The sequence below is a fragment of the Electrona antarctica genome (assembly GCF_951216825.1).
Source record: "Electrona antarctica genome assembly, chromosome: 5".
Taxonomy (NCBI): Eukaryota; Metazoa; Chordata; class Actinopteri; order Myctophiformes; family Myctophidae; genus Electrona; species Electrona antarctica.
Genome location: NC_136810.1, coordinates 46,090,472 through 46,116,704, shown reverse-complemented (window position 1 = coordinate 46,116,704; position 26,233 = coordinate 46,090,472). Strand labels below are relative to the sequence as shown.

General features: G+C 38.3%; 1 protein-coding gene across 2 annotated transcripts; it reads left to right on the top strand.

Annotated features, from left to right (window-relative positions):
• Nucleotides 1-23,696: 23,696 nt before the first annotated feature.
• Nucleotides 23,697-26,233, top strand: LOC306922690 (E3 ubiquitin-protein ligase TRIM21-like). Of its 2 annotated transcripts, XM_079500468.1 has the most exons (3): nucleotides 23,697-24,029; nucleotides 24,260-25,563; nucleotides 25,664-25,828. In XM_079500468.1, exons 2-3 carry the CDS (start codon nucleotides 24,269-24,271, stop codon nucleotides 25,677-25,679), a joined length of 1,311 nt encoding a protein of 436 aa, XP_079356594.1. In that variant the 5' UTR covers nucleotides 23,697-24,029; nucleotides 24,260-24,268; the 3' UTR covers nucleotides 25,680-25,828. The 2 variants fall into 2 exon arrangements, with proteins under 2 accessions (XP_079356594.1, XP_079356593.1); XM_079500467.1 differs by having other exon boundaries at nucleotides 24,260-26,233.

Sequence of the window (26,233 nt, the reverse complement as noted above, 5' to 3'; positions counted from 1 at the left end):
GCGTTTTTGTCACATGTCACACTCAATTTTGTCACTCAATTTGTCACGTCACGTCATATATTGTGCCTAGGTCACATGATGTCACACAGGTGACATCATCAGGGATGATAGTAAAATCCCCATACATGGGGAAAGCCCCCATATATTGTGCCCAGGTCTCGTGACATCACTATGGCATCATCAGGGATGATAGTAAAATCCCCATACATGGGGAAAGCCCCCATATATTGTGCCCAGGTCTCGTGACATCACTATGGCATCATCAGGGATGATAGTAAAATCCCCATACATGGGGAAAGCCCCCATATATTGTGCCCAGGTCTCGTGACATCACTATGGCATCATCAGGGATGATAGTAAAATCCCCATACATGGGGAAAGCCCCCATATATTGTGCCCAGGTCTCGTGACATCACTATGGCATCATCAGGGATGATAGTAAAATCCCCATACATGGGGAAAGCCCCCATATATTGTGCCCAGGTCTCGTGACATCACTATGGCATCATCAGGGATGATAGTAAAATCCCCATACATGGGGAAAGCCCCCATATATTGTGCCCAGGTCTCGTGACATCACTATGACATCATCAGGGATGATAGTAAATTAGGGATCATATCATATTAAATGCGACCTGCTGTCGCAATTAAGCCCATATATGGAGATCCCTGATGTCATCAATGTTAGTATATGTCAGAACCTGTTTTGACATTCCATATGCTGATCCTTCCCCATCCATCCTTCCTCTTCGATGTCTCCCTTTTGACTGATACCTGTCCATTTAAACTCTAGACGGGCCTGCCCCAAAGTTATTTGTGTAGCCACGCCCTGTACACTCAAGACACTGCCACCGCTGCCACCCTTAGATCTCCATATATGGAGCTGACCTGTTCTGACATTCCATATGTTGATCTGATCTCATCAAACCCTGTACACTCAAGACACGCTCCATATATGGCCAGTGCACGCGACCTCGCCCCCAGGCGTCTTACTGGTAATAAAATTAATTATCGGCTAAAACTGATATACTGCATTTTAAGGCCAACATCAGTCGACAGTCGACACCGATGATGACAGATGAATTGCCCATCCCTAGTAGTAGGCCTACCAACAATTATTCTGGTTTGAACAAGACATAAACATGAATGAATTGTAGTCACAGTCACTGCTACTTGTCTTGGTTGAGTATGTTTACTTGAAGGGGTAACTGAGACCGATGTGGTTCTTCTTGTCGCGTATCGTTGGAGAGAACCATCAACAGAGGTGATGGATGTCAAGTGTGTCTGAATGAAGCTAATAGTCGACCGCTGTACTGCACCCTGTGATCCCTCAATATGTAATGTACAGTACCTGCTGCTGTAAACCAGTAGTGTCTCTTCTACTGTGAAGGGCCAATATGATGTACATTTTCAATCCAGCCTATGTCATTAATTAGTGCTCTTGCAACCCAAAAGCAGGGAAATAGTTGTTGCTCTCATCCCTCCGTGGCACGTGATGAGATGTGATGTACAGTAGAGATACAGTTAATAGTCTGGATGTATTTATTTATGTGAATAAATGTTTGGATCGACATTAAGAACAGCGTGTGAAAAGGAGGGGGCAGTAAGAAGGTTCCCGCCTGAGATTGTTGGTGAATCTGTCTCGCCATATAGCGCTGACTGTAAGACAACAAGAGAGTCTAATAAACAAATGATTGTTTATGCTTCCTGTATTTTTTTTTAACCACCGGCTCAGTCAACCGGCTTGTGAAACTCATCAACTGGCATCAATAAACAGCTTATGGCGTCCAAAAATGATACACTATAGTTCTATATTATTTTTTTATCCATTGATTTAAAAGGGAAAATGTTTAAGTTATTTGCATACTTTATTATTTTTTTTGAGTGGTGTAAACCACTCCTACAACTGGCTTTGTTAGTTTGTCTGTCTGTCTGTTCGGAAAAAAAATGAGCATGGTTGCTATGGTCACCCAGTTCATACGGGTGTGATTTCATTACGTCAGACAAAAGACACTCCTTTGCCTAAAAATGCCCATAGTCATCATCACAAATGTGATGAGGTCAGCACATTTGGGCAAGTGGCTATGGCCGAATTTAGCCCAAGGAGTGTTTTTCGTGCAAAACTAATGCTTGGAATGGATTCAGCATCATGAAAACCCCCTAGTTTGACATGTCACATTGTGGTAAAGACAGATTGACTTTCCCACTTATGTCTTTGTACCCCCAGTATTTTATGTTTCAGTACAATCACCTTATGCATTACAAATGGACAAACTCAGTTGAAATATATATTTATTGATTTAAAGAAAAAGCTCATTGCTCAACCAAACTTACTCCCTGTTTTTGGGTTGATCATCCAAAACAGTCACAGCTGATTCTGGGGATCCTTTTATATGCTGATGGAGGAACCTAATTGGGATTTACCACTTATGGGGGTGTGTGTGTGTGTATTTGTATACCGGTATGTAACTTTATATAATGAATGAAGAGTTGTTTGCTAAAACATATAGTTACCTTGTGGATTATGATGTCTGTAAGGTTTGGGGAAATGTTTCCTTTTGTGTTTATTTTGGCTAGAGAGGTTGGTGAAACTATAGTCTTCAACCAGAGCTCAAGACTGTTGGTTTGACCCAACAATTGAAAAGCCCAGATTGTGGGTGGGGAAGGGGTTCCAGTTTCAGGTAGTAGAGGGAGGAGAAGGGCACAATGCTGGATAGCTCTGCCCTTATAGAGAACAGTCAGTAGCTCAGAGTATAGCTAGACTGTCGTGTTGTTTAAAACACACCCTCAGTGAAAGGTTCAGCTTTAAACTTAGGCTTGATTAGAGGTCTGTAAGTTTTTTGTTTCCTTTTTCGTGAACTACCTTTTGTGTGAAACCCTATTCGGAAGAATGATTTTTGAACATTATTTTTGAACAGCTTGCAAAAGAAGAATAAAAGTACATTTTCTAAATCTCTGGAGTGTCATTTCTGTTCACCTAGCCCTCATCCAAACGGACTTATTTACAAATGGTGGCAGTGGTGGGATGAGTGGCAGTCAAGGGTGACAGAAACAGGCATGGCAACCAGATCCAAAGTACGTCAAGATGGTGGCAACCAGACCTCGTTTGCAGACGAGGTTGAAGAGGAACCCATTCTAGAGGAGGAGGGAGGAACCACCGGTGGTGGACCACCAGAGACGGTGGACAGTCTGAACAGAACCTTCCAAGCCTTCCTCCAGAATCAACCAGAGATGAACAAAGGCAGCGCCAACAGCAGACACAGGAGCTCCGGCTACGAAACCTCCAGCACCAGTTTGGCCAGCTACAGCAACAAAGTCCAGCTGGACCGACTGGAGCGAAGGTCGCTGGGAGCACAGTCAACGGAAGACACTACAGCGGCCCTCCTGTTGACCTCAGGGTACTGCAACATTCCAGAAGGGCTGGTTCTCCTGAGGTTCCTGATATCCAGAGGGCGGAGACTTCATCGGACCACGCATCTACAACACCACTGTGCTGGAAAGAATATGGTGGCCGATTTCCTGTCCCATAAAGGATGGTGAGGGACAGGTCTTAAAGGGGGGGATGTGTGGTAAAGACAGATTGACTTTCCCACTTATGTCTTTGTACCCCCAGTATTTTATGTTTCAGTACAATCACCTTATGCATTACAAATGGACAAACTCAGTTGAAATATATATTTATTGATTTAAAGAAAAAGCTCATTGCTCAACCAAACTTACTCCCTGTTTTTGGGTTGATCATCCAAAACAGTCACAGCTGATTCTGGGGATCCTTTTATATGCTGGTGGAGGAACCTAATTGGGATTTACCACTTATGGGGGTGTGTGTGTGTATTTGTATACCGGTATGTAACTTTATATAATGAATGAAGAGTTGTTTGCTAAAACATATAGTTACCTTGTGGATTATGATGTCTGTAAGGTTTGTGGAAATGTTTCCTTTTGTGTTTATTTTGGCTAGAGAGGTTGGTGAAACTATAGTCTTCAACCAGAGCTCAAGACTGTTGGTTTGACCCAACAATTGAAAAGCCCAGATTGTGGGTGGGGAAGGGGTTCCAGTTTCAGGTAGTAGAGGGAGGAGAAGGGCACAATGCTGGATAGCTCTGCCCTTATAGAGAACAGTCAGTAGCTCAGAGTATAGCTAGACTGTCGTGTTGTTTAAAACACACCCTCAGTGAAAGGTTCAGCTTTAAACTTAGGCTTGATTAGAGGTCTGTAAGTTTTTTGTTTCCTTTTTCGTGAACTACCTTTTGTGTGAAACCCTATTCGGAAGAATGATTTTTGAACATTATTTTTGAACAGCTTGCAAAAGAAGAATAAAAGTAAATTTTCTAAATCTCTGGAGTGTCATTTCAGTTACATAGGGAAGTGGGTAACATATTCTTTTGTTCTATATATCTTTTGTTCTATTGTGTGTAATTATTAGACATAATGGACATAATTTCTATAGATTTCTATACATGCTTTGTGTGCTGTTGTCTATAGTATGTACAAAAGAAATCTATTCAGACTCATGTATAAACAAGACTCTTTAGAAAAAGGGGCTTCCTTTTGTGTGTATTTGTGTGGTTGTTGTACACTGTTCACTGTGCATGTTTTTATGGTGTACACTTTCTGTTAATGTGTGACCGTGTCCTGCAGAGAGTGGGATGCTAGAACCGTCTCATGCCTTTTTGTCTCTATTGACAAAAGGCACTCATTAGGATGTCATTGAATTGTAATGTCTGTCTGGCTGAGTGAGTGAGTGAGTGATCCTTTGGAAAGAGGGGCTTTTCTTTTGTGTTATTATTGTGTACACTTTCTGTTAAAGTGTAACCATGGCATGCCTTTTTTGGCTCTATTGACAAAAGCAACTCATTTGGACTTGTGACGACTCAAAGCCCATTGAATGGTAATGTCTGTCTGGCTGAGTGAGTGAGTGTGCGTGCGTGCGTGCATTAATTGCATGGACTGTTCCCCATGGATTCAGTCTGTCTGTCTGTGTGTGAGAGATGTAAAGGAGCCATAAGCCTTTGGAAGTAGGGTCTTTCTTTTGTGTTATTAGCAATAATACCCAAGTACAGGTTTTTGTGTTCACTTTCTGTTACACTTTAACAGTCCCGTGCCTTTTTGTCTCTATTGACAAAAAAGCCACTCATTTGGACTTGTGACGACGCAAAGCCATTTAATTGTAATGGATAGGTCTGGCTGACTGAGTGTGCGTGCTTGCGTGCATGCATTAATTGTAAGGACTGATCCCACTTTACGGCTCAGTCTGTTTGTCTGTCTCTCTCATGAAACCTTTGGGTACTGTGTGTGAGAGATGTAAAGGCCAATCTATAGAAAAAGGGGGCTTTCATTGTAATTCATGAACAAAAGCCTTTTGTTATGGATTGGTGACTGCTTAGAACTAATGGACCCTAAATGTGTTAGATCTCTCTCTCTCTCTCTCTGTGAGCATGTGTTGCGTGCGTGCATGCATGTTTTAGGGTGGTTGGTTTATCCAGTAACTTTAGAAATATAATATATATAATATAATATTATATATTTATTCCATGGTTAGGCAACAGTGTTAAAACGGTGTTCACCCCATAACTCTGAGACATCCTGTGACATAACAGCTGTAACTAAAGTACTAAAAGTAAAACATTTTCGTAAAATACATGCCGGTATAGGGCATGCATGTTTAAAAGTATAATTGACATGATTATGGGCATGTCTTTTAGACCACTAGATTTAGTTAAACAGAACTGTCAAACATTCATGTTTTGACAGACTGCAAATAATTACAGTAACTGATGGTCTGCTAACATTTACACATTTTAACCAAATACATGCGTACATACATTTACACATTTTAACCAAATACATGCATACATGCGTACGTACATACATACGTGCATACGTACATACATACATGCATACATACACGTGTATGCTATTATTATGCTTTTTGCTTGATTTTATATGACTGGACATGACTATATTCTATACCAAGCACCAACATGATGTTTGTTACATTTATTCAGTACATAAGTCTAACCATTAATCACTGATACCATTTTTTATTGTGTTTTAAAGTTACTAACGTATGTAGAAGTATGAAGAAAATGTGTTAGACACACTTTTAAAAATTATACGAAAGTATCAGATCTACAATCTCCCATTGCATCACAATTCACTGCCATTGTTTTATAGAATGCAATGGCAAATTATATTGAATACACACCATACAATTGCAACACCTAGGTCATTCTGCATTATGATGTATTCTACAGCAATAAGCATGAGCAGAGACCTCTAGTTCTCTAGTTTCTCAGCGACTTGCAAGAGTCACCGAGTCAAGTTTTTAAAACTGTAGTGTTTATGATAAGTTTATGATATAAATATGCTCACGTAAACAAGTTGAATCAGCATACAACTTGAATCATTATACAACTTGTAGTAGTTATCTTGTATGCTCTAATTAGCATCTTATGATGTATAACATCAGTTATGTTTTATCTAACACATTTTGTAAGCCTATGCATACATGCAAATCTACAGTATCATACATATTTTATTCTTACATGTCCCCCGTAGTCCATACTCATACTCCATACACCATACAAACTTAGCTGTAACATTATTCCATGTCTTAATATCTGACAATGTTCATTTCAAATTAAATTAATTTGAAAAATCTATATCCATTATGACAAACCATTAGTATATATATATTTAGGCTATTGTATGATCTGTCAGTGGTCAGGGATGGATTAACCCAAGCATTATATGTGAACGGTGTGCAACAGGTCCTACAGTAATTAGGCAACTACTGCTAGAAAAGCCATATGCTAGATATGTTCTCACAATGATTAGTGTTATGATTAGGCCTAATGATCCAATCCTTGTAGGTAGATCGGTAGCGAGACAAGTTTTATGCCTCCTGGTAAAAGTTATACTCCCATTGTAAAGAAACTGTGATACGCACACATGCTATGGTAGAATATCAGCATGTGAATGCTCTTGCATAAGATGGTTAATTACTAAACTAGTGTTTTTTCTAGGACATTACAGTAGACCTAACTAATTTCACTTGTAGAAATTCATGAAGAATAAGCCTATAGCCTTTTACTAAAGAACAGGCAATATTTTGAAATAAGGCCTCATTATGTCCATGGCAAGGCATATGACTCAACAAGTTACATTTAGACAGTTTATGCTCAACATTATGATATTGTGTCATAGGCACAGTAGGCATGGTGAATATTACCGGTTGTCTGTATCGTTGAACAGAGGTATTATACCTGCAAGTATAGCATGACTACCAGTTATTCAATGCAACCTATTTTTTCCTCTAACTATAGTGTTTTTTAGATGGATGCTAGTCCACATCCATGAACCTCTGCAACAAATTAACTCACAATACCAACTACAAAACCATTAAAAACATCTATACCATACACCCTACATTACGAGAATGCAAAACATGAAACAAAAACATGCAAATACAGAACAGAATGTTCTGTTACAGCCATTGTAATATCAAAAGAAATTGATACAGATCCTATACATATCCTAGAAAAAACAAAACTGCAATCAACACAATGGACCAATACCAGATCACCGAAACATAAGTTCATCACAAATGTATAGTGACACCTATAGTATCATCAATAAGGCACTAAAATCAACACCACACAAAACAACACAACACCGCAAAATCAAACGTAACATGAAACATGCATAGTTCAACAACAACTCTTAAGCCAATGCCTCCAATACACATCCATTATCAAAAGGCATCGTTATCAAAAACGTAATATTTTGAATAGTATGATATAGGCTGCAAAGGCAGCAATATGTATGAATATATATATATGTATTATAGCATAGAGGTCCATACTACAATCATATAATACACAAAAACAACTATTGCATATTATTCAGAACCAATACACACCACTACCCAACAGCATAAACACTGTACATCACCAATCAATAATAGCTGAACATCTACACATCATTATGACTAATGAAGTGCTCAATATACTAGTTCAACACAGCTTAATAACAAAGTATGTAAATATCTGAATACTTTGCCTTGGCAACGTAACTGTATATGATTTCTCATATAAAACTCATTTGAATTTACCGGACTATTTAATTTTAGGTGAACACATTATGGTGCTGAAGATAGATAGTAGTAGATATTGTTGGTTATAGGTAATGATGAATCATTATGTCCATAGGGGATGAAGAGGAGTAAGTAAGTAATAGGTAACGATGACTATAGGTTATATTGATTGCATGATATTTGATTGATTGACATTTGATAGTTAGATAGACTATAGTCTAGACTATAGGGGTATAAACTATGCTGCTATAGGCATACAAGGATGTATTTGCAGTATATTACAGTATATTTTCAATCCAAAAACTGTAGATAGGGTATGCACACAAAACACACTGTTTTGTGTTGACAATAACTATTGACAACAACAACCCAACATACTAGTATATATGCAATAGTATCAAGCATATATATATATATATTTTTTTTAAATAAAATACTCTGTACTGTGTATGTGTAGAATAATAAGATATGCTTGAACGGTTCAACTACGTGCTAATATATATATATTTTTATAACCTCCTAGAAAAAACTGTATGGGGCATACAAAACACATTAACATCAGTATGTCTGATGGTGCAGTGTGTAAATGTAACAAAGACCATTATAACAGGTTATGTACACTATGCTTATATATATGGTAATATGGTTTTCCAAGAATTCAGAAACTACAGTTTAGAAAAACGTGTACACCTAAACCTGCACAAAAACCATATGGTATGAGTGACATCCTATAGTGTTTATCGTTTCAACGTTCAGATTATTGATATTCCATGCATTTGATGCATTACCTCGGGGTTCCTTGCTAACTGTAAATCGGTCAGAATTAAGAGTACACCATATTGTTCAAGATTGTTCAAAATACTATATGTATAATAATGAACAAATATTGATGCATGTTCAGATATAATCATGTACTAGTTATGTTGACTTAATTAGTTTAAGAATAGCGTTAAAGTGTCAGAGAATAGTTGTGCTGTAACCAGGGCAGGAATTTCACGGCGGCCACGGCGGCCATGGCCGTCGTTGCCCCTCTCTTTGGCCTTGTGCCCCTCGAAAAAGTATATGCCCAGACGGCCACAGTGGCCGCGGTGCCCATGTGCCCCGACCGGCGCCCACAGCAGTTCATTTTACCATTTTTCCTCTGCGCAATTTTCCAGTCATTACGGTAACCTTCCCCAAACGTCTCGCGCAGACTTGTATTGTCTGTAGGCTATTTTAGTTGTGTTGCCATTTGCCAAGTGGTTTGATTCTTTTGCGTTACTTTGCCTCCTCCCTCCTCCTCCGCTCCATGCACGCATACACGCACTGACAGCTCTCACTCACACTGACACTCAGCGCTTCAGGATTATTATCACACAGAGCCCGTGTGTTAAGACCAACGTGACTCGTCTTCATGGACATATAAACTCACAAAACAACACCACGCAACAGCATAGACTGCAGGACTCCTCCACCATTTACCACGCTATCGTCTGCTACGTTAGTTGACAGAGTAAATTGTTTAAACAGCCAACGCTGGCCACTACACGGCTAATATCGCTAGCCAAACGCTAGTAGCCAAGCACCAGAGCGCGCTCACTGTACACCACGCGTCGCTCGCTTAATAATCATTCATTTCTGTATCAATGCGGACATAACGTGGTAAATGTTCATAAGCACACAATTGTACAAAATGCTTTTTACACTTGACTTATCTCCAGAGTCCTCAGTCCTGCAGCCCCACAATGCCATATGCCAGTCTAGCCTTAAAATCTACATTTATATGTTATTCAATATATTACTTTAGCACAAAATATAGGCTTTTCTAAACCAAGCCCTCATTCAAAAGTTACTTAAGTAATTAAGTAAATGTTATTTATAAAGCACCTTTTGAAACAAAGTTAGAAGGTGCTGAACAATTTGCACAGTATAAACAATAGAAGAAAATTAAAAACAAGGAACATATCACACAGTTGTGACTATAGCAGAAGAAAAACAAACAAGGCAGAACAGAAACATAGGGATATACAAATGAATGTAGCCTATTTAAGAAGAACTATTCTGAACCAATGTTCGCCTTTAAATTAAAAAAAATGTAATCATCCTTAACCTTTAAGCTAAAATAATGATGACCGGGGACTTAAAATCATTGTTTTAATTGATGGCCTTCATGCCCTGGCACTTGGCCTTGTGCCCTCAAAAAGTTGACCACACTAAAGGCCAAGTGGCCTTGCCCCTAAAAGGATGAAATTCCAGGCCTGGCTGTAACTGTAATTGTAACTTTAAAACCATATGGATTATAATCATATGGATAATAAACTTAGGCTAAAGGATTACTTGGGGGCAAAAGCTGTCCACTTCAATTATTATTATTATGTATTATATATATAACCTGTAGGCTACTGTCTCTACATTTTCTGTAAGAATCCATGTAATGTACCATCTAGTAAAACTAGACTCATGTTTACACTCATGTTTACACTCATGTTTATGGGTTATATGTTATATGTTGTTCGTACATTCTTCTAGACACTTAAAACTACTATGAGTGTATGATAGTGTTGTTTGACAAGAAAGTATGTGCATGATCATTTAGTTTACGCAGATATGCTATGCATAACGACTGAATGTTACAATTATCCACCAATGGTGGTTGTTAGTTACAGAATATATCTAATATTGAAAAACATAGATATTTCAAATCCGTACACTACCGTACAATCCCTAACCCAGGCATATATTATCTACATCTAGACATCTACTATATGTCTACGCTACTCTATGACCCCATAAATGATTCTAAATGTTAGGACTACTTAAAGTAGTTTCATGTCCAGTGTATGCTACATGCTTAAATTATAAATAGTACACAATATTGTTCAAAATCATATATGTCTAATAATGAACAAATATTGATACATGTACATATAGAAACCTGCACTATTTAGCGATAACTTTGTTTGAAAATGCTGTTGCATCTTGAATTGTGACATTGTAAATGTACGTATGTAAACAATGAATTGAATAATCAATGAGAGGGTGTGGTGTTTGAGTCAGCTCCCTATTTAAAAGGGTGGTCACAGATCTGCAGTCCTGTAGAGAAAAGACATCTAACGTTATATGCAGCAGATAAGTTAGGAGATAATTCCTCAAGAAACAACTTTTTTTCTTACATTTTTATTCCTATAATCAACTTTGTCATGGAGCCTATGGGTAAAGCACGTACCCCTAATGAATCAGGGGAACACCAACCGTTATTGCCTACTGAAACAACCGATGGCAATAAACCTACGATACCTAGGTACAGATCATACAAACCTCTCAAAGTATGGGGGTATAATCCGCCAGAGGACAGCTTTGTCTATACCCCTGATTTCGAATTATATGAAGAGAGAGCGGAGGACGAGGTTATGACCAGTGAACTGTTAAGCATCCATATGCCAAGAATTGATGAGGAGGACCTGGTGGACTCTGATCTGGTGGACTTAATAATCGATACGGATGACGAGTATTCTGACCAGAGAGAGCCGTTAGATTTGACTACAAGCAAGAAAACTCCTGGACTTTCCGAAAATGCACAACTAACTACCCATCACAATCCCATCATCCCCAGCACCGAACTTTGAAACACAGAACTATTCCAAATCACTGCCATCCCCTGCAAACTCTGGTGATGAGGATGCAACACTCTAGCTGCATCCAAGGCCTGGATCTCGGAGTCTGCTTTACCTACAGTCAAAAATAACTGGTTGAAACCCAAATCTAGCGGGATGAAACCCAAAACTAACTGGATGAACAGAATGGATTACATTCTTCAGGTCCCCACATACGGAATGGGTCGCATGAATGTTAAAGATATAAAGATTGCATTAAAGTTATGGGATATCGAAAATGAGCAGAAAAACAGAGATTCACATGAAGGGACATAGGGAATAATAGATATTAATGTAATAGACTTAGTGTAAAAACTACTAAAAGTCATTGATTTGTAAAATAATGAGGTAATATTGAACTGTGTACTACATGATTTAATATGGATATCTGTGTCTATTAAATGTTTCTTGCTAAATAAAAAATATCAAATACTGTTTGTATAATGGTAAATGACTTATATGATATACTGTACTGTAAAAGTAGTACTGTAAAAGTAGTACTATACCATAATATTGAAAAACATAGATATTTCAAATCCGTACACTACCGTACAACCCTAACCCCAGGTATATATTATCTACATCTAGACATCTACTCTATGTATGCACACCATGTATGTAGTAAAAATGATAACAAAATATACATTTTTATGATTACATATTTATTATCATTATCATTGATTCAATACTGATGAACTGATTCTGATTTATACTATCACCCAGTATGACCTCAAAGGTAATAACCATGAATAACAAAGCAGTTATTCTTAGAAGGCTCCGCCTCTCTGAGACGTGCTGTTAAATACTGCGGGGACATGCCCCCAGCATGAGTGAGTAAGCCTAGGCACGAGCTGCCCCAAAGAAAGAAATAAAGAAAAAGATGTGTTCTACCGGATTGAGCTACGAGGAAGAGGATAGAAAAGTCTGGGCGTTATCGGACAGGCGGAAAATACGGTTGTCTTTTTTTCATTTCAAGAATTATCCATATATTGAACTCTATACATTGGACTCAGGGGACAGTATCTTTGAAGACAGATTGCCATACATACGAGTCTATGAATCAGAATTTGAGAGTTTGGTAAATGGTATTTTGGACTTCTGCAATTATCTGCAGTTGGAGCAGAAGCTAAACCCTACCTATGTCAAACCATCTCGAAGGGTGCGCGTGGATGATACAATACCTGCGCGTAGTGATGATGAGGGCTTCATCGTTGACTGTTCTAGGACAAATACATGGCTGTTAGTGAGATACAAATCTCAAGGCCATACTCTTTTTGAAATTCCTAAATCTATAATGGAGAAAGAAAAATACTTTCCAATCCAACTAGCCGTTGGTTTGGATGACTTAGGGATTCTAAGACATGTGTTAAGGGAAGCTACTGTTTTTTTCAAAGCAACTAAAGAGCCGAAAGATAACTTTGATGGAAGAACGGATTAGATGCCTCAATCGTATAGATTCAGGGTATTCGGGGGATTGTCCGCGTGTAAAACAGAGGCGTGTGGATTGCAGCGCATGTACTAGACCTAGAGGCCGTACAGGGTTTTCATTCGGTGATTATATACCTAATAGGCATACTGGTATCGATCTCGCAAAACCTGAGGGAGCTACACTATTCTCAATGCCTGATGACAGCCTGGAAAATGACACACCAACATATGCAACTACTACTACGCCCACCCCAACTACACTATAGGTAAAAAGGCTCACTCCGCAACCTCTACCTTATACTCTGTGTATAATTGTGATATCACCATTCACCATGGAGGACTCTACTTTTTCAGTGGGCGAATCCAGCTCAAGTGGAGGAGACAAAGCTTGGTGGATGGACCCTCGGCGGGTTGTGTATGAGGCACCATCATGGTGGAATCCCACCAGTATTGGGGATACGGACGAAGACGCTGAATATGATGATACGGTTATTGTTGTGTTACACTGTATGTATTGTTTCACTTGTTTGTTGTGGACCCCAGGAAGAGTAGCTGCTACTTTGGTGGCTGCTAATCCATGATCATCATGACAATGATACATATGAATAATAATAATGAATGCTGTGTTCAGTATTGAATATGTAATGATAATAAATATGTAATCATAAAAATGTATATTTTGTTATCATTTTTACTACATACATGGTGTGCATACATAGAGTAGATGTCTAGATGTAGATAATATATACCTGGGGTTAGGGTTGTACGGTAGTGTACGGATTTGAAATATCTATGTTTTTCAATATTATGGTATAGTACTACTTTTACAGTACTACTTTTACAGTACAGTATATCATATAAGTCATTTACCATTATACAAACAGTATTTGATATTTTTTATTTAGCAAGAAACATTTAATAGACACAGATATCCATATTAAATCATGTAGTACACAGTTCAATATTACCTCATTATTTTACAAATCAATGACTTTTAGTAGTTTTTACACTAAGTCTATTACATTAATATCTATTATTCCCTATGTCCCTTCATGTGAATCTCTGTTTTTCTGCTCATTTTCGATATCCCATAACTTTAATGCAATCTTTATATCTTTAACATTCATGCGACCCATTCCGTATGTGGGGACCTGAAGAATGTAATCCATTCTGTTCATCCAGTTAGTTTTGGGTTTCATCCCGCTAGATTTGGGTTTCAACCAGTTATTTTTGACTGTAGGTAAAGCAGACTCCGAGATCCAGGCCTTGGATGCAGCTAGAGTGTTGCATCCTCATCACCAGAGTTTGCAGGGGATGGCAGTGATTTGGAATAGTTCTGTGTTTCAAAGTTCGGTGCTGGGGATGATGGGATTGTGATGGGTAGTTAGTTGTGCATTTTCGGAAAGTCCAGGAGTTTTCTTGCTTGTAGTCAAATCTAACGGCTCTCTCTGGTCAGAATACTCGTCATCCGTATCGATTATTAAGTCCACCAGATCAGAGTCCACCAGGTCCTCCTCATCAATTCTTGGCATATGGATGCTTAACAGTTCACTGGTCATAACCTCGTCCTCCGCTCTCTCTTCATATAATTCGAAATCAGGGGTATAGACAAAGCTGTCCTCTGGCGGATTATACCCCCATACTTTGAGAGGTTTGTATGATCTGTACCTAGGTATCGTAGGTTTATTGCCATCGGTTGTTTCAGTAGGCAATAACGGTTGGTGTTCCCCTGATTCATTAGGGGTACGTGCTTTACCCATAGGCTCCATGACAAAGTTGATTATAGGAATAAAAATGTAAGAAAAAAAGTTGTTTCTTGAGGAATTATCTCCTAACTTATCTGCTGCATATAACGTTAGATGTCTTTTCTCTACAGGACTGCAGATCTGTGACCACCCTTTTAAATAGGGAGCTGACTCAAACACCACACCCTCTCATTGATTATTCAATTCATTGTTTACATACGTACATTTACAATGTCACAATTCAAGATGCAACAGCATTTTCAAACAAAGTTATCGCTAAATAGTGCAGGTTTCTATATGTACATGTATCAATATTTGTTCATTATTAGACATATATGATTTTGAACAATATTGTGTACTATTTATAATTTAAGCATGTAGCATACACTGGACATGAAACTACTTTAAGTAGTCCTAACATTTAGAATCATTTATGGGGTCATAGAGTAGCGTAGACATATAGTAGATGTCTAGATGTAGATAATATATGCCTGGGTTAGGGATTGTACGGTAGTGTACGGATTTGAAATATCTATGTTTTTCAATATTAGATATATTCTGTAACTAACAACCACCATTGGTGGATAATTGTAACATTCAGTCGTTATGCATAGCATATCTGCGTAAACTAAATGATCATGCACATACTTTCTTGTCAAACAACACTATCATACACTCATAGTAGTTTTAAGTGTCTAGAAGAATGTACGAACAACATATAACATATAACCCATAAACATGAGTGTAAACATGAGTGTAAACATGAGTCTAGTTTTACTAGATGGTACATTACATGGATTCTTACAGAAAATGTAGAGACAGTAGCCTACAGGTTATATATATAATACATAATAATAATAATTGAAGTGGACAGCTTTTGCCCCCAAGTAATCCTTTAGCCTAAGTTTATTATCCATATGATTATAATCCATATGGTTTTAAAGTTACAATTACAGTTACAGCACAACTATTCTCTGACACTTTAACGCTATTCTTAAACTAATTAAGTCAACATAACTAGTACATGATTATATCTGAACATGCATCAATATTTGTTCATTATTATACATATAGTATTTTGAACAATCTTGAACAATATGGTGTACTCTTAATTCTGACCGATTTACAGTTAGCAAGGAACCCCGAGGTAATGCATCAAATGCATGGAATATCAATAATCTGAACGTTGAAACGATAAACACTATAGGATGTCACTCATACCATATGGTTTTTGTGCAGGTTTAGGTGTACACGTTTTTCTAAACTGTAGTTTCTGAATTCTTGGAAAACCATATTACCATATATATAAGCATAGTGTACATAACCTGTTATAATGGTCTTTGTTACATTTACACACTGCACCATCAGACATACTGATGTTAATGTGTTTTGTATGCCCCATACAGTTTTTTCTAGGAGGTTATAAAAATATATATATATTAGCACGTAGTTGAACCGTTCAAGCATATCTTATTATTCTACACATACACAGTACAGAGTATTTTATTTAAAAAAAAAATATATATATATATGCTTGATACTATTGCATATATACTAGTATGTTGGGTTGTTGTTGTCAATAGTTATTGTCAACACAAAACAGTGTGTTTTGTGTGCATACCCTATCTACAGTTTTTGGATTGAAAATATACTGTAATATACTGCAAATACATCCTTGTATGCCTATAGCAGCATAGTTTATACCCCTATAGTCTAGACTATAGTCTATCTAACTATCAAATGTCAATCAATCAAATATCATGCAATCAATATAACCTATAGTCATCGTTACCTATTACTTACTTACTCCTCTTCATCCCCTATGGACATAATGATTCATCATTACCTATAACCAACAATATCTACTACTATCTATCTTCAGCACCATAATGTGTTCACCTAAAATTAAATAGTCCGGTAAATTCGTTTCAAATGAGTTTTATATGAGAAATCATATACAGTTACGTTGCCAAGGCAAAGTATTCAGATATTTACATACTTTGTTATTAAGCTGTGTTGAACTAGTATATTGAGCACTTCATTAGTCATAATGATGTGTAGATGTTCAGCTATTATTGATTGGTGATGTACAGTGTTTATGCTGTTGGGTAGTGGTGTGTATTGGTTCTGAATAATATGCAATAGTTGTTTTTGTGTATTATATGATTGTAGTATGTATAGACATGTAGTCTATGCTATAATACATATATATATATTCATACATATTGCTGCCTTTGCAGCCTATATCATACTATTCAAAATATTACGTTTTTGATAACGATGCCTTTTGATAATGGATGTGTATTGGAGGCATTGGCTTAAGAGTTGTTGTTGAACTATGCATGTTTCATGTTACGTTTGATTTTGCGGTGTTGTGTTGTTTTGTGTGGTGTTGATTTTAGTGCCTTATTGATGATACTATAGGTGTCACTATACATTTGTGATGAACTTATGTTTCGGTGATCTGGTATTGGTCCATTGTGTTGATTGCAGGTATAGTTTTGTTTTTTCTAGGATATGTATAGGATCTGTATCAATTTCTTTTGATATTACAATGGCTGTAACAGAACATTCTGTTCTGTATTTGCATGTTTTTGTTTCATGTTTTGCATTCTCGTAATGTAGGGTGTATGGTATAGATGTTTTTAATGGTTTTGTAGTTGGTATTGTGAGTTAATTTGTTGCAGAGGTTCATGGATGTGGACTAGCATCCATCTAAAAAACACTATAGTTAGAGGAAAAAATAGGTTGCATTGAATAACTGGTAGTCATGCTATACTTGCAGGTATAATACCTCTGTTCAACGATACAGACAACCGGTAATATTCACCATGCCTACTGTGCCTATGACACAATATCATAATGTTGAGCATAAACTGTCTAAATGTAACTTGTTGAGTCATATGCCTTGCCATGGACATAATGAGGCCTTATTTCAAAATATTGCCTGTTCTTTAGTAAAAGGCTATAGGCTTATTCTTCATGAATTTCTACAAGTGAAATTAGTTAGGTCTACTGTAATGTCCTAGAAAAAACACTAGTTTAGTAATTAACCATCTTATGCAAGAGCATTCACATGCTGATATTCTACCATAGCATGTGTGCGTATCACAGTTTCTTTACAATGGGAGTATAACTTTTACCAGGAGGCATAAAACTTGTCTCGCTACCGATCTACCTACAAGGATTGGATCATTAGGCCTAATCATAACACTAATCATTGTGAGAACATATCTAGCATATGGCTTTTCTAGCAGTAGTTGCCTAATTACTGTAGGACCTGTTGCACACCGTTCACATATAATGCTTGGGTTAATCCATCCCTGACCACTGACAGATCATACAATAGCCTAAATATATATATACTAATGGTTTGTCATAATGGATATAGATTTTTCAAATTAATTTAATTTGAAATGAACATTGTCAGATATTAAGACATGGAATAATGTTACAGCTAAGTTTGTATGGTGTATGGAGTATGAGTATGGACTACGGGGGACATGTAAGAATAAAATATGTATGATACTGTAGATTTGCATGTATGCATAGGCTTACAAAATGTGTTAGATAAAACATAACTGATGTTATACATCATAAGATGCTAATTAGAGCATACAAGATAACTACTACAAGTTGTATAATGATTCAAGTTGTATGCTGATTCAACTTGTTTACGTGAGCATATTTATATCATAAACTTATCATAAACACTACAGTTTTAAAAACTTGACTCGGTGACTCTTGCAAGTCGCTGAGAAACTAGAGAACTAGAGGTCTCTGCTCATGCTTATTGCTGTAGAATACATCATAATGCAGAATGACCTAGGTGTTGCAATTGTATGGTGTGTATTCAATATAATTTGCCATTGCATTCTATAAAACAATGGCAGTGAATTGTGATGCAATGGGAGATTGTAGATCTGATACTTTCGTATAATTTTTAAAAGTGTGTCTAACACATTTTCTTCATACTTCTACATACGTTAGTAACTTTAAAACACAATAAAAAATGGTATCAGTGATTAATGGTTAGACTTATGTACTGAATAAATGTAACAAACATCATGTTGGTGCTTGGTATAGAATATAGTCATGTCCAGTCATATAAAATCAAGCAAAAAGCATAATAATAGCATACACGTGTATGTATGCATGTATGTATGTACGTATGCACGTATGTATGTACGTACGCATGTATGCATGTATTTGGTTAAAATGTGTAAATGTATGTACGCATGTATTTGGTTAAAATGTGTAAATGTTAGCAGACCATCAGTTACTGTAATTATTTGCAGTCTGTCAAAACATGAATGTTTGACAGTTCTGTTTAACTAAATCTAGTGGTCTAAAAGACATGCCCATAATCATGTCAATTATACTTTTAAACATGCATGCCCTATACCGGCATGTATTTTACGAAAATGTTTTACTTTTAGTACTTTAGTTACAGCTGTTATGTCACAGGATGTCTCAGAGTTATGGGGTGAACACCGTTTTAACACTGTTGCCTAACCATGGAATAAATATATAATATTATATTATATATATTATATTTCTAAAGTTACTGGATAAACCAACCACCCTAAAACATGCATGCACGCACGCAACACATGCTCACAGAGAGAGAGAGAGAGAGATCTAACACATTTAGGGTCCATTAGTTCTAAGCAGTCACCAATCCATAACAAAAGGCTTTTGTTCATGAATTACAATGAAAGCCCCCTTTTTCTATAGATTGGCCTTTACATCTCTCACACACAGTACCCAAAGGTTTCATGAGAGAGACAGACAAACAGACTGAGCCGTAAAGTGGGATCAGTCCTTACAATTAATGCATGCACGCAAGCACGCACACTCAGTCAGCCAGACCTATCCATTACAATTAAATGGCTTTGCGTCGTCACAAGTCCAAATGAGTGGCTTTTTTGTCAATAGAGACAAAAAGGCACGGGACTGTTAAAGTGTAACAGAAAGTGAACACAAAAACCTGTACTTGGGTATTATTGCTAATAACACAAAAGAAAGACCCTACTTCCAAAGGCTTATGGCTCCTTTACATCTCTCACACACAGACAGACAGACTGAATCCATGGGGAACAGTCCATGCAATTAATGCACGCACGCACGCACACTCACTCACTCACTCAGCCAGACAGACATTACCATTCAATGGGCTTTGAGTCGTCACAAGTCCAAATGAGTTGCTTTTGTCAATAGAGCCAAAAAAGGCATGCCATGGTTACACTTTAACAGAAAGTGTACACAATAATAACACAAAAGAAAAGCCCCTCTTTCCAAAGGATCACTCACTCACTCACTCACTCAGCCAGACAGACATTACAATTCAATGACATCCTAATGAGTGCCTTTTGTCAATAGAGACAAAAAGGCATGAGACGGTTCTAGCATCCCACTCTCTGCAGGACACGGTCACACATTAACAGAAAGTGTACACCATAAAAACATGCACAGTGAACAGTGTACAACAACCACACAAATACACACAAAAGGAAGCCCCTTTTTCTAAAGAGTCTTGTTTATACATGAGTCTGAATAGATTTCTTTTGTACATACTATAGACAACAGCACACAAAGCATGTATAGAAATCTATAGAAATTATGTCCATTATGTCTAATAATTACACACAATAGAACAAAAGATATATAGAACAAAAGAATATGTTACCCACTTCCCTATGTAACTACTCACCTAGCCCTCATCCAAACGGACTTATTTACACACATGCTACTTAAAGTATAGTGAAATTTGGAATTCTTTGCCTTATATTGGTTGATAATGGTACCCCAACTTTCAGCAGCTGTCACAAAGTTTCCCAAGGGAGTTGGGTTGTAGTACAGCGGATTACCAAAAAATTGTGCACTTTTTCAAAAAAGCATGAAACTTTTACCATAGTTAGATGATACCATGAGGTGTATTTTCAGATGTGGAGTCAAGTCAGATTTGACCCCTGAGGCCCGGTAGAGCATAATATGTGACCAATACCCATAACATCCTATATAAGGCAAAAAAGTCCAAATTTCATCATTCTTTAAGTAGCATGTGACATATGAAACTAGGGTGATTTCATGATGCTGAATCCATTCCAAGCATTAGTTTTGCAAAAAAACACTCATTGGGCTAAAAACGGCCAATGCCGTCATCACAAATTGATGATGCCAGCACATTTGGGCAAGTGGGCATGGCCGTTTTAAGCCCAATGAGTGTTTTTTTTGCAAAACTAATGCTTGGAATGGATTCAGAATCATGCAAACACCCTAGTTTCATATGTCACATGCTACTTAAAGAATGATGAAATTTGGACTTTTTTGCCTTATATAGGATGTTATGGGTATTGGTCACATATTATGCTCTACCGGGCCTCAGGGGTCAAATCTGACTTGACTCCACATCTGAAAATACACCTCATGATATCATCTAACTATGGTAGAAGTTTCATGCTTTTTTGAAAAAGTGCACAATACCTCTTGTATTGGGGTATAAGCCGCTGTACTATTGGAACAATTTTTTCTGTGATAGTAGACACCTTTATGAACACATCTGTGAAGAAAGCTAGTGGTAAGCAATTTTTTTTGCAGATTTGCCACAACTTAAGCTAACTTTACCTAACTATAGGCCTATGGGAGGCTTTAGGAGCATCAGATCAGACCGTCCAACTCCAACTAGGCCAACTACTACACCCATAAACTGCACTGCAGTGACTGCACTACCCTTCAAACAACATACCCTGCCTGAACATTAGAAATTAGGACACTGTACTGGACTGTAATTTCACATATGTCCTAATTTTATTTTAATAATTTAATTTACCTTGGCATGAAGAAACTGTCCGCCCTGTTCACATCAACCATTATGTCAACATAATCCTGGACATGGGCAATTGGCGGCCTGGGGGCCACATGCAGCCCCCACCATCCCTTGGGTGCAGGCAACAGTTGCCTGCAAGTTAATATCAGAATACTCATTTATTATTGCAAACATGCAAACATGACCCGCTTTAATTACTTCAGTCTATATATGTAACTTAGCCTAGTATTACAATTTGTATTGTCTTTTTTTTATGTCCAATGTATTTGCAAATAAAAAGGTTACTTTTCAGGATTCAAAAATAGGAAAACAAATCTGGATTTGAATTAACATAGGCTATAGCAAAAATAGCTGATCTACAAGCTCAAAATGCGTTGCACTGCAAAGCGTTTTGAGCTTGTAGATCGCCTATTATTTGCTATGACAGAATTATGCAATATGGCCCTCTGGAGTCTGGATTGAGCGTGGAAATATAGTGGCACTCTCCATCTTCAAAGTTGCCCACCCCTGATCATGCATGATATGTGCTGCTATCTCAGAACAGGCTTTCTTGAAACTAAGTACTAACTGTCCAGAAGAGGGTGCCACAGCCCTCAGGTCGACTTAGACCATGAATACAATTGGTGTCATTCTGGATTTCTGTCTCCACCAGGCCGAAGGCATGGGGAGAGAGTATGTTTTGCACTCCGTCCGTGTGTGTGTGTGTGTGTGTCCTTCCTTCCGTCCTTCCGTCCGTCCGTTATCAGCTAATCTCTGGTACCGTTGGCCCGATCCATGCCAAACTTTGCACACACACTCCATGGATGCCAACGATGAACCTCTGCCCCAAATATTCCTCAACGGCCTGTTATAGCGCCACCATGAGGCCGATTTAGGCACATTTCTGTAGATTACTCGTACACATTTTATCCATACATCACACAATTCGGTATACACTATCTCCATAGTCATGTGATCAACACAGATCTGCACAATTTCCCATCTTCCATCCTGATTGGCTAATATTGGCTTCCAAAGCTCACATGATTGGTCCGTTTCGAACAAAATGCCACAAATCACAAACACAGTGTGCAATTTCCGTGAAATTATACACGCACATTTCCACTAGGCCGAGGACGACATGCCACTCATTCTTTTCCAAATCAGCCTCATGGTGGCGCTATAACAGGCCAATTCCTGTTTTTAGCTATAACTGCATCAATCTGTATACAACTTATGTATGCGCACTCCCTAGAGGCCATGGAAAAACATTGTCCCTGCATCCCTCCACATCTGCCGGTTATAGCGCCACCATGAGGCCGATTTCTGCTAAACACATTGCTTATGTTAGTCGCACAGATTTCATCCAAATCTCACGCAAATCGGTACACATGATCTCTGTAGTCATGTGATCAAGACGAGTCTGTTGGATTTATCAGATTCTACACTGATTGCCTTCTAAAGTTTTCAGGAGTGGCCCGTTTCGTTCAAAATCCTGCTCATCCACAATTCTATCCTCAGAGATTCTATGAGTGATCTGGCTCTGCATTTCCTCAACAAAATGAAGAAAATTGTTGCAAAAAACAAACAAACAAAAAAACATGTTTATATTACTCCTAAACATTTTTGCCAAACATCACACACACTCCTATCCTCCTGGTGGAGACCTGTGCCCAGAAGGGCACTTTTTCTAGTTGTGTCTGACTCTGACTCAGACATGGATGTTTTAAAATGTAAATTATTTGAAACTCTGCCTTGTGTTTTCTTCACTGCAGTTCTGTTAATATCTACAGAAGTGCTTGTGTTTATAATTCCATAACGGTATGTAACAAATTAAGGTAATGTATACTGTCCGGTTTCAGCCCCTCCTACCAAAATGACAGGAATCATTCACCAGCAGGCTATCCTTCAGCTGATTAGACCAGGCTCAGCTGGCACCCACAGGTGAGTCCACTCAGGCTGGGCAATCAGGGAAGGGAACCAGGGACACAAATCCACAGAGGGGTGCCCGGGCCGCGGCCATTTCTGAGGTGTATAACATTAACTGATTAGTTACACATTGCCTACAGGAAACTAATGCATGGAGCAGCAGTGCCCTGTAGGCCAGGTGGAGCAGGACTTGAATGGAATGAGAAAGAGATGCAAGACAGAGAAGAATGGAGGATGTGAAGGGTTAACAACTACAGCACAGGGAGTGGTTTCTCATGTGACGCAAATCTAGTGAAATGAAAGTTAAACAGGGAAACTAGTTCGGAGGCAGCATACACTCTACAAACACTGACTGAACACGACTTTTATGAACATACTGTAGTGAAAAGGTGAGTACAACAGATAAGGACTTAATGATTCAGTAACTGAGAATTGTGTTGTAACTGTATCCAGACTTCTCATATTTACGTATTCCTTTAAATTCCCCTGTTTAATATTTGTATGGTTTCCAGGAAGTACAGCCTGAGGTATATCGTCAACATTAGAGTGTTCGACTCCCGTTGCCGATCTGATTCATAACTATTCAGCTGTGAGAAGTTATTTTTTTTTTTCCTTTCAGGGTGTAAACATGGCTTCTGTCAGCGTTCTTCTGTCTGAAGAGCAGTTCCTGTGTTCCATCTGTCTGGATGTGTTCACTGATCCAGTCAGCACTCCATGTGGACACAGCTACTGCAACACATGCATCACACATTACTGGGACAGTAATGATGTGTGTCTGTGTCCACTATGTCAAACAATCTTCTGTACGAGACCAGACATCCTTGTCAACACTTTCATTTCTGAGATGGCTGATCAGTTCAGGAAATCCAAGCAGCTGAACAAAACCTCCATCACAAACCAAGACCCTGCTGAACCAGATGAAGTATCCTGTGACGTCTGTACTGAGACCAAGCTCAAAGCCTTTAAATCCTGCCTGGTGTGTCTGACCTCCTACTGTGAGACTCACCTGGAGCCTCATCAGAGAGTCACACCGTTAAAACGACACAAACTAATCAAACCTGTAAAGAACCTGGAAGATTTTATTTGTAAGGAACATGACAAACCTCTGGAGCTGTTCTGTAAGACCGACCACATGTGTGTTTGTCAGATCTGCACAAAGTCAGACCACAAGCTACATAAAATTGTATCTCTGGAAGAGGCATATGACGGAAAGAAGGCTGAGCTGGGAAAGACAGAGGCTGAAGTTCAGCAGATGATCCAGGAGAGACGAGAGAAGATTCAGGAGGTCACACACTCAGTAGAACTCAGTAAGAAAGATGCAGACAGAGAGATGGCATACAGTGTTCAGGTCTTCACTGCTCTGATCAGCTGTATTCAGAGAAGCCAGGCTGAGCTCATTGATGAGATTGAAGAGAAGCAGAAAACAACAGAGAAACAAGCCGAAGGATTCATCAAAGATCTGCAACAAGAAATCACTGAGTTAAAGAAGAGAAGCTCTGAGCTGAAGCAGCTCTCACACACTGAAGATCACCTTCATTTCCTCCAGAACTTCCCATCCACCAACACCCCTCCACCCACCCAGGTCAATGTCCATAAGTCTTCATATGTGGAGACTGTGAGGACCGCTTTGAAGACACTCAGTCAAGAGATGGAGAAGAAGCTACGTGATGCAGAGCTGAGGAGGATCCAACAATATGCAGTAGATGTGACTTTGGACCCTGATACAGCATCTCCCTACCTTATACTGTCTGAGGATGGAAAACAAGTTGGTTGTGGAACCGTAATGAAGAATCTCCCAAACAACACAAAGATATTCTCAGAATGTACACGTGTCTTAGGAAAACAAAGCTTCTCGTCAGGAAGGTTTTACTATGAGGTTCAGGTTAAAGGGAAGACTAGTTGGGCTATAGGAGTGGCCAGGGAGTCAATCAATAGGAAACAAGTCATACTGAGTCCCAACCAGGGTTTCTGGACTATAGGGTTTATTAATGGAAATTATTACAAGGCTCTCCCTGTAAAACAGAAGGTCCAGACAGTAGGAGTGTTTGTGGATTATGAGGAGGGTCTGGTCTCCTTTTATGATGTGGAGGCCAGAGTTCATCTCTACTCTTTCACTGACTGCACCTTCACTGAGAAACTCTATCCAATTGTTAATCCTAATCCCATTGATGGTGGTAAAAACTCTGCTCCTCTGATTATCTCTCCCATCAATCACACAGATTAGACTAATTTAACCCGCAGTCTGTTTTCAATTATAACAAATGTGTATATTAAAAGTTCAATTCAACTGTCATTTCAATGAAAAACAAGAAACTATTGTACATGTGTTAATTAGAACTACAGACTAATTATGTCTACATGTGAATTGCATGTGCAATACTGTGGCTGTCTTGGTTTTCTTTCCTTTTTGCTTTCTTTTCTTTTTGTTTTGTTTTTTTATGGTATGGCATGGATGATGGCGTAGATGAACTGGAGGAACCCCCTCGTCCCCCGTCCCACTGTTTTTTGTTTTATTTGTTTTATCTGTTGGTCAGTTTTGTAAAGTATGTCTTTTGTAAAGTATGTGCAAATTAAAATATATATAAAAAAAGAA

What these genes read in the sequence shown, in the direction of transcription:
- LOC306922690 (XM_079500467.1), top strand. Translation starts at nt 24,269, where the DNA reads ATGGCTTCTGTCAGCGTTCTTCTGTCTGAAGAGCAGTTCCTGTGTTCC.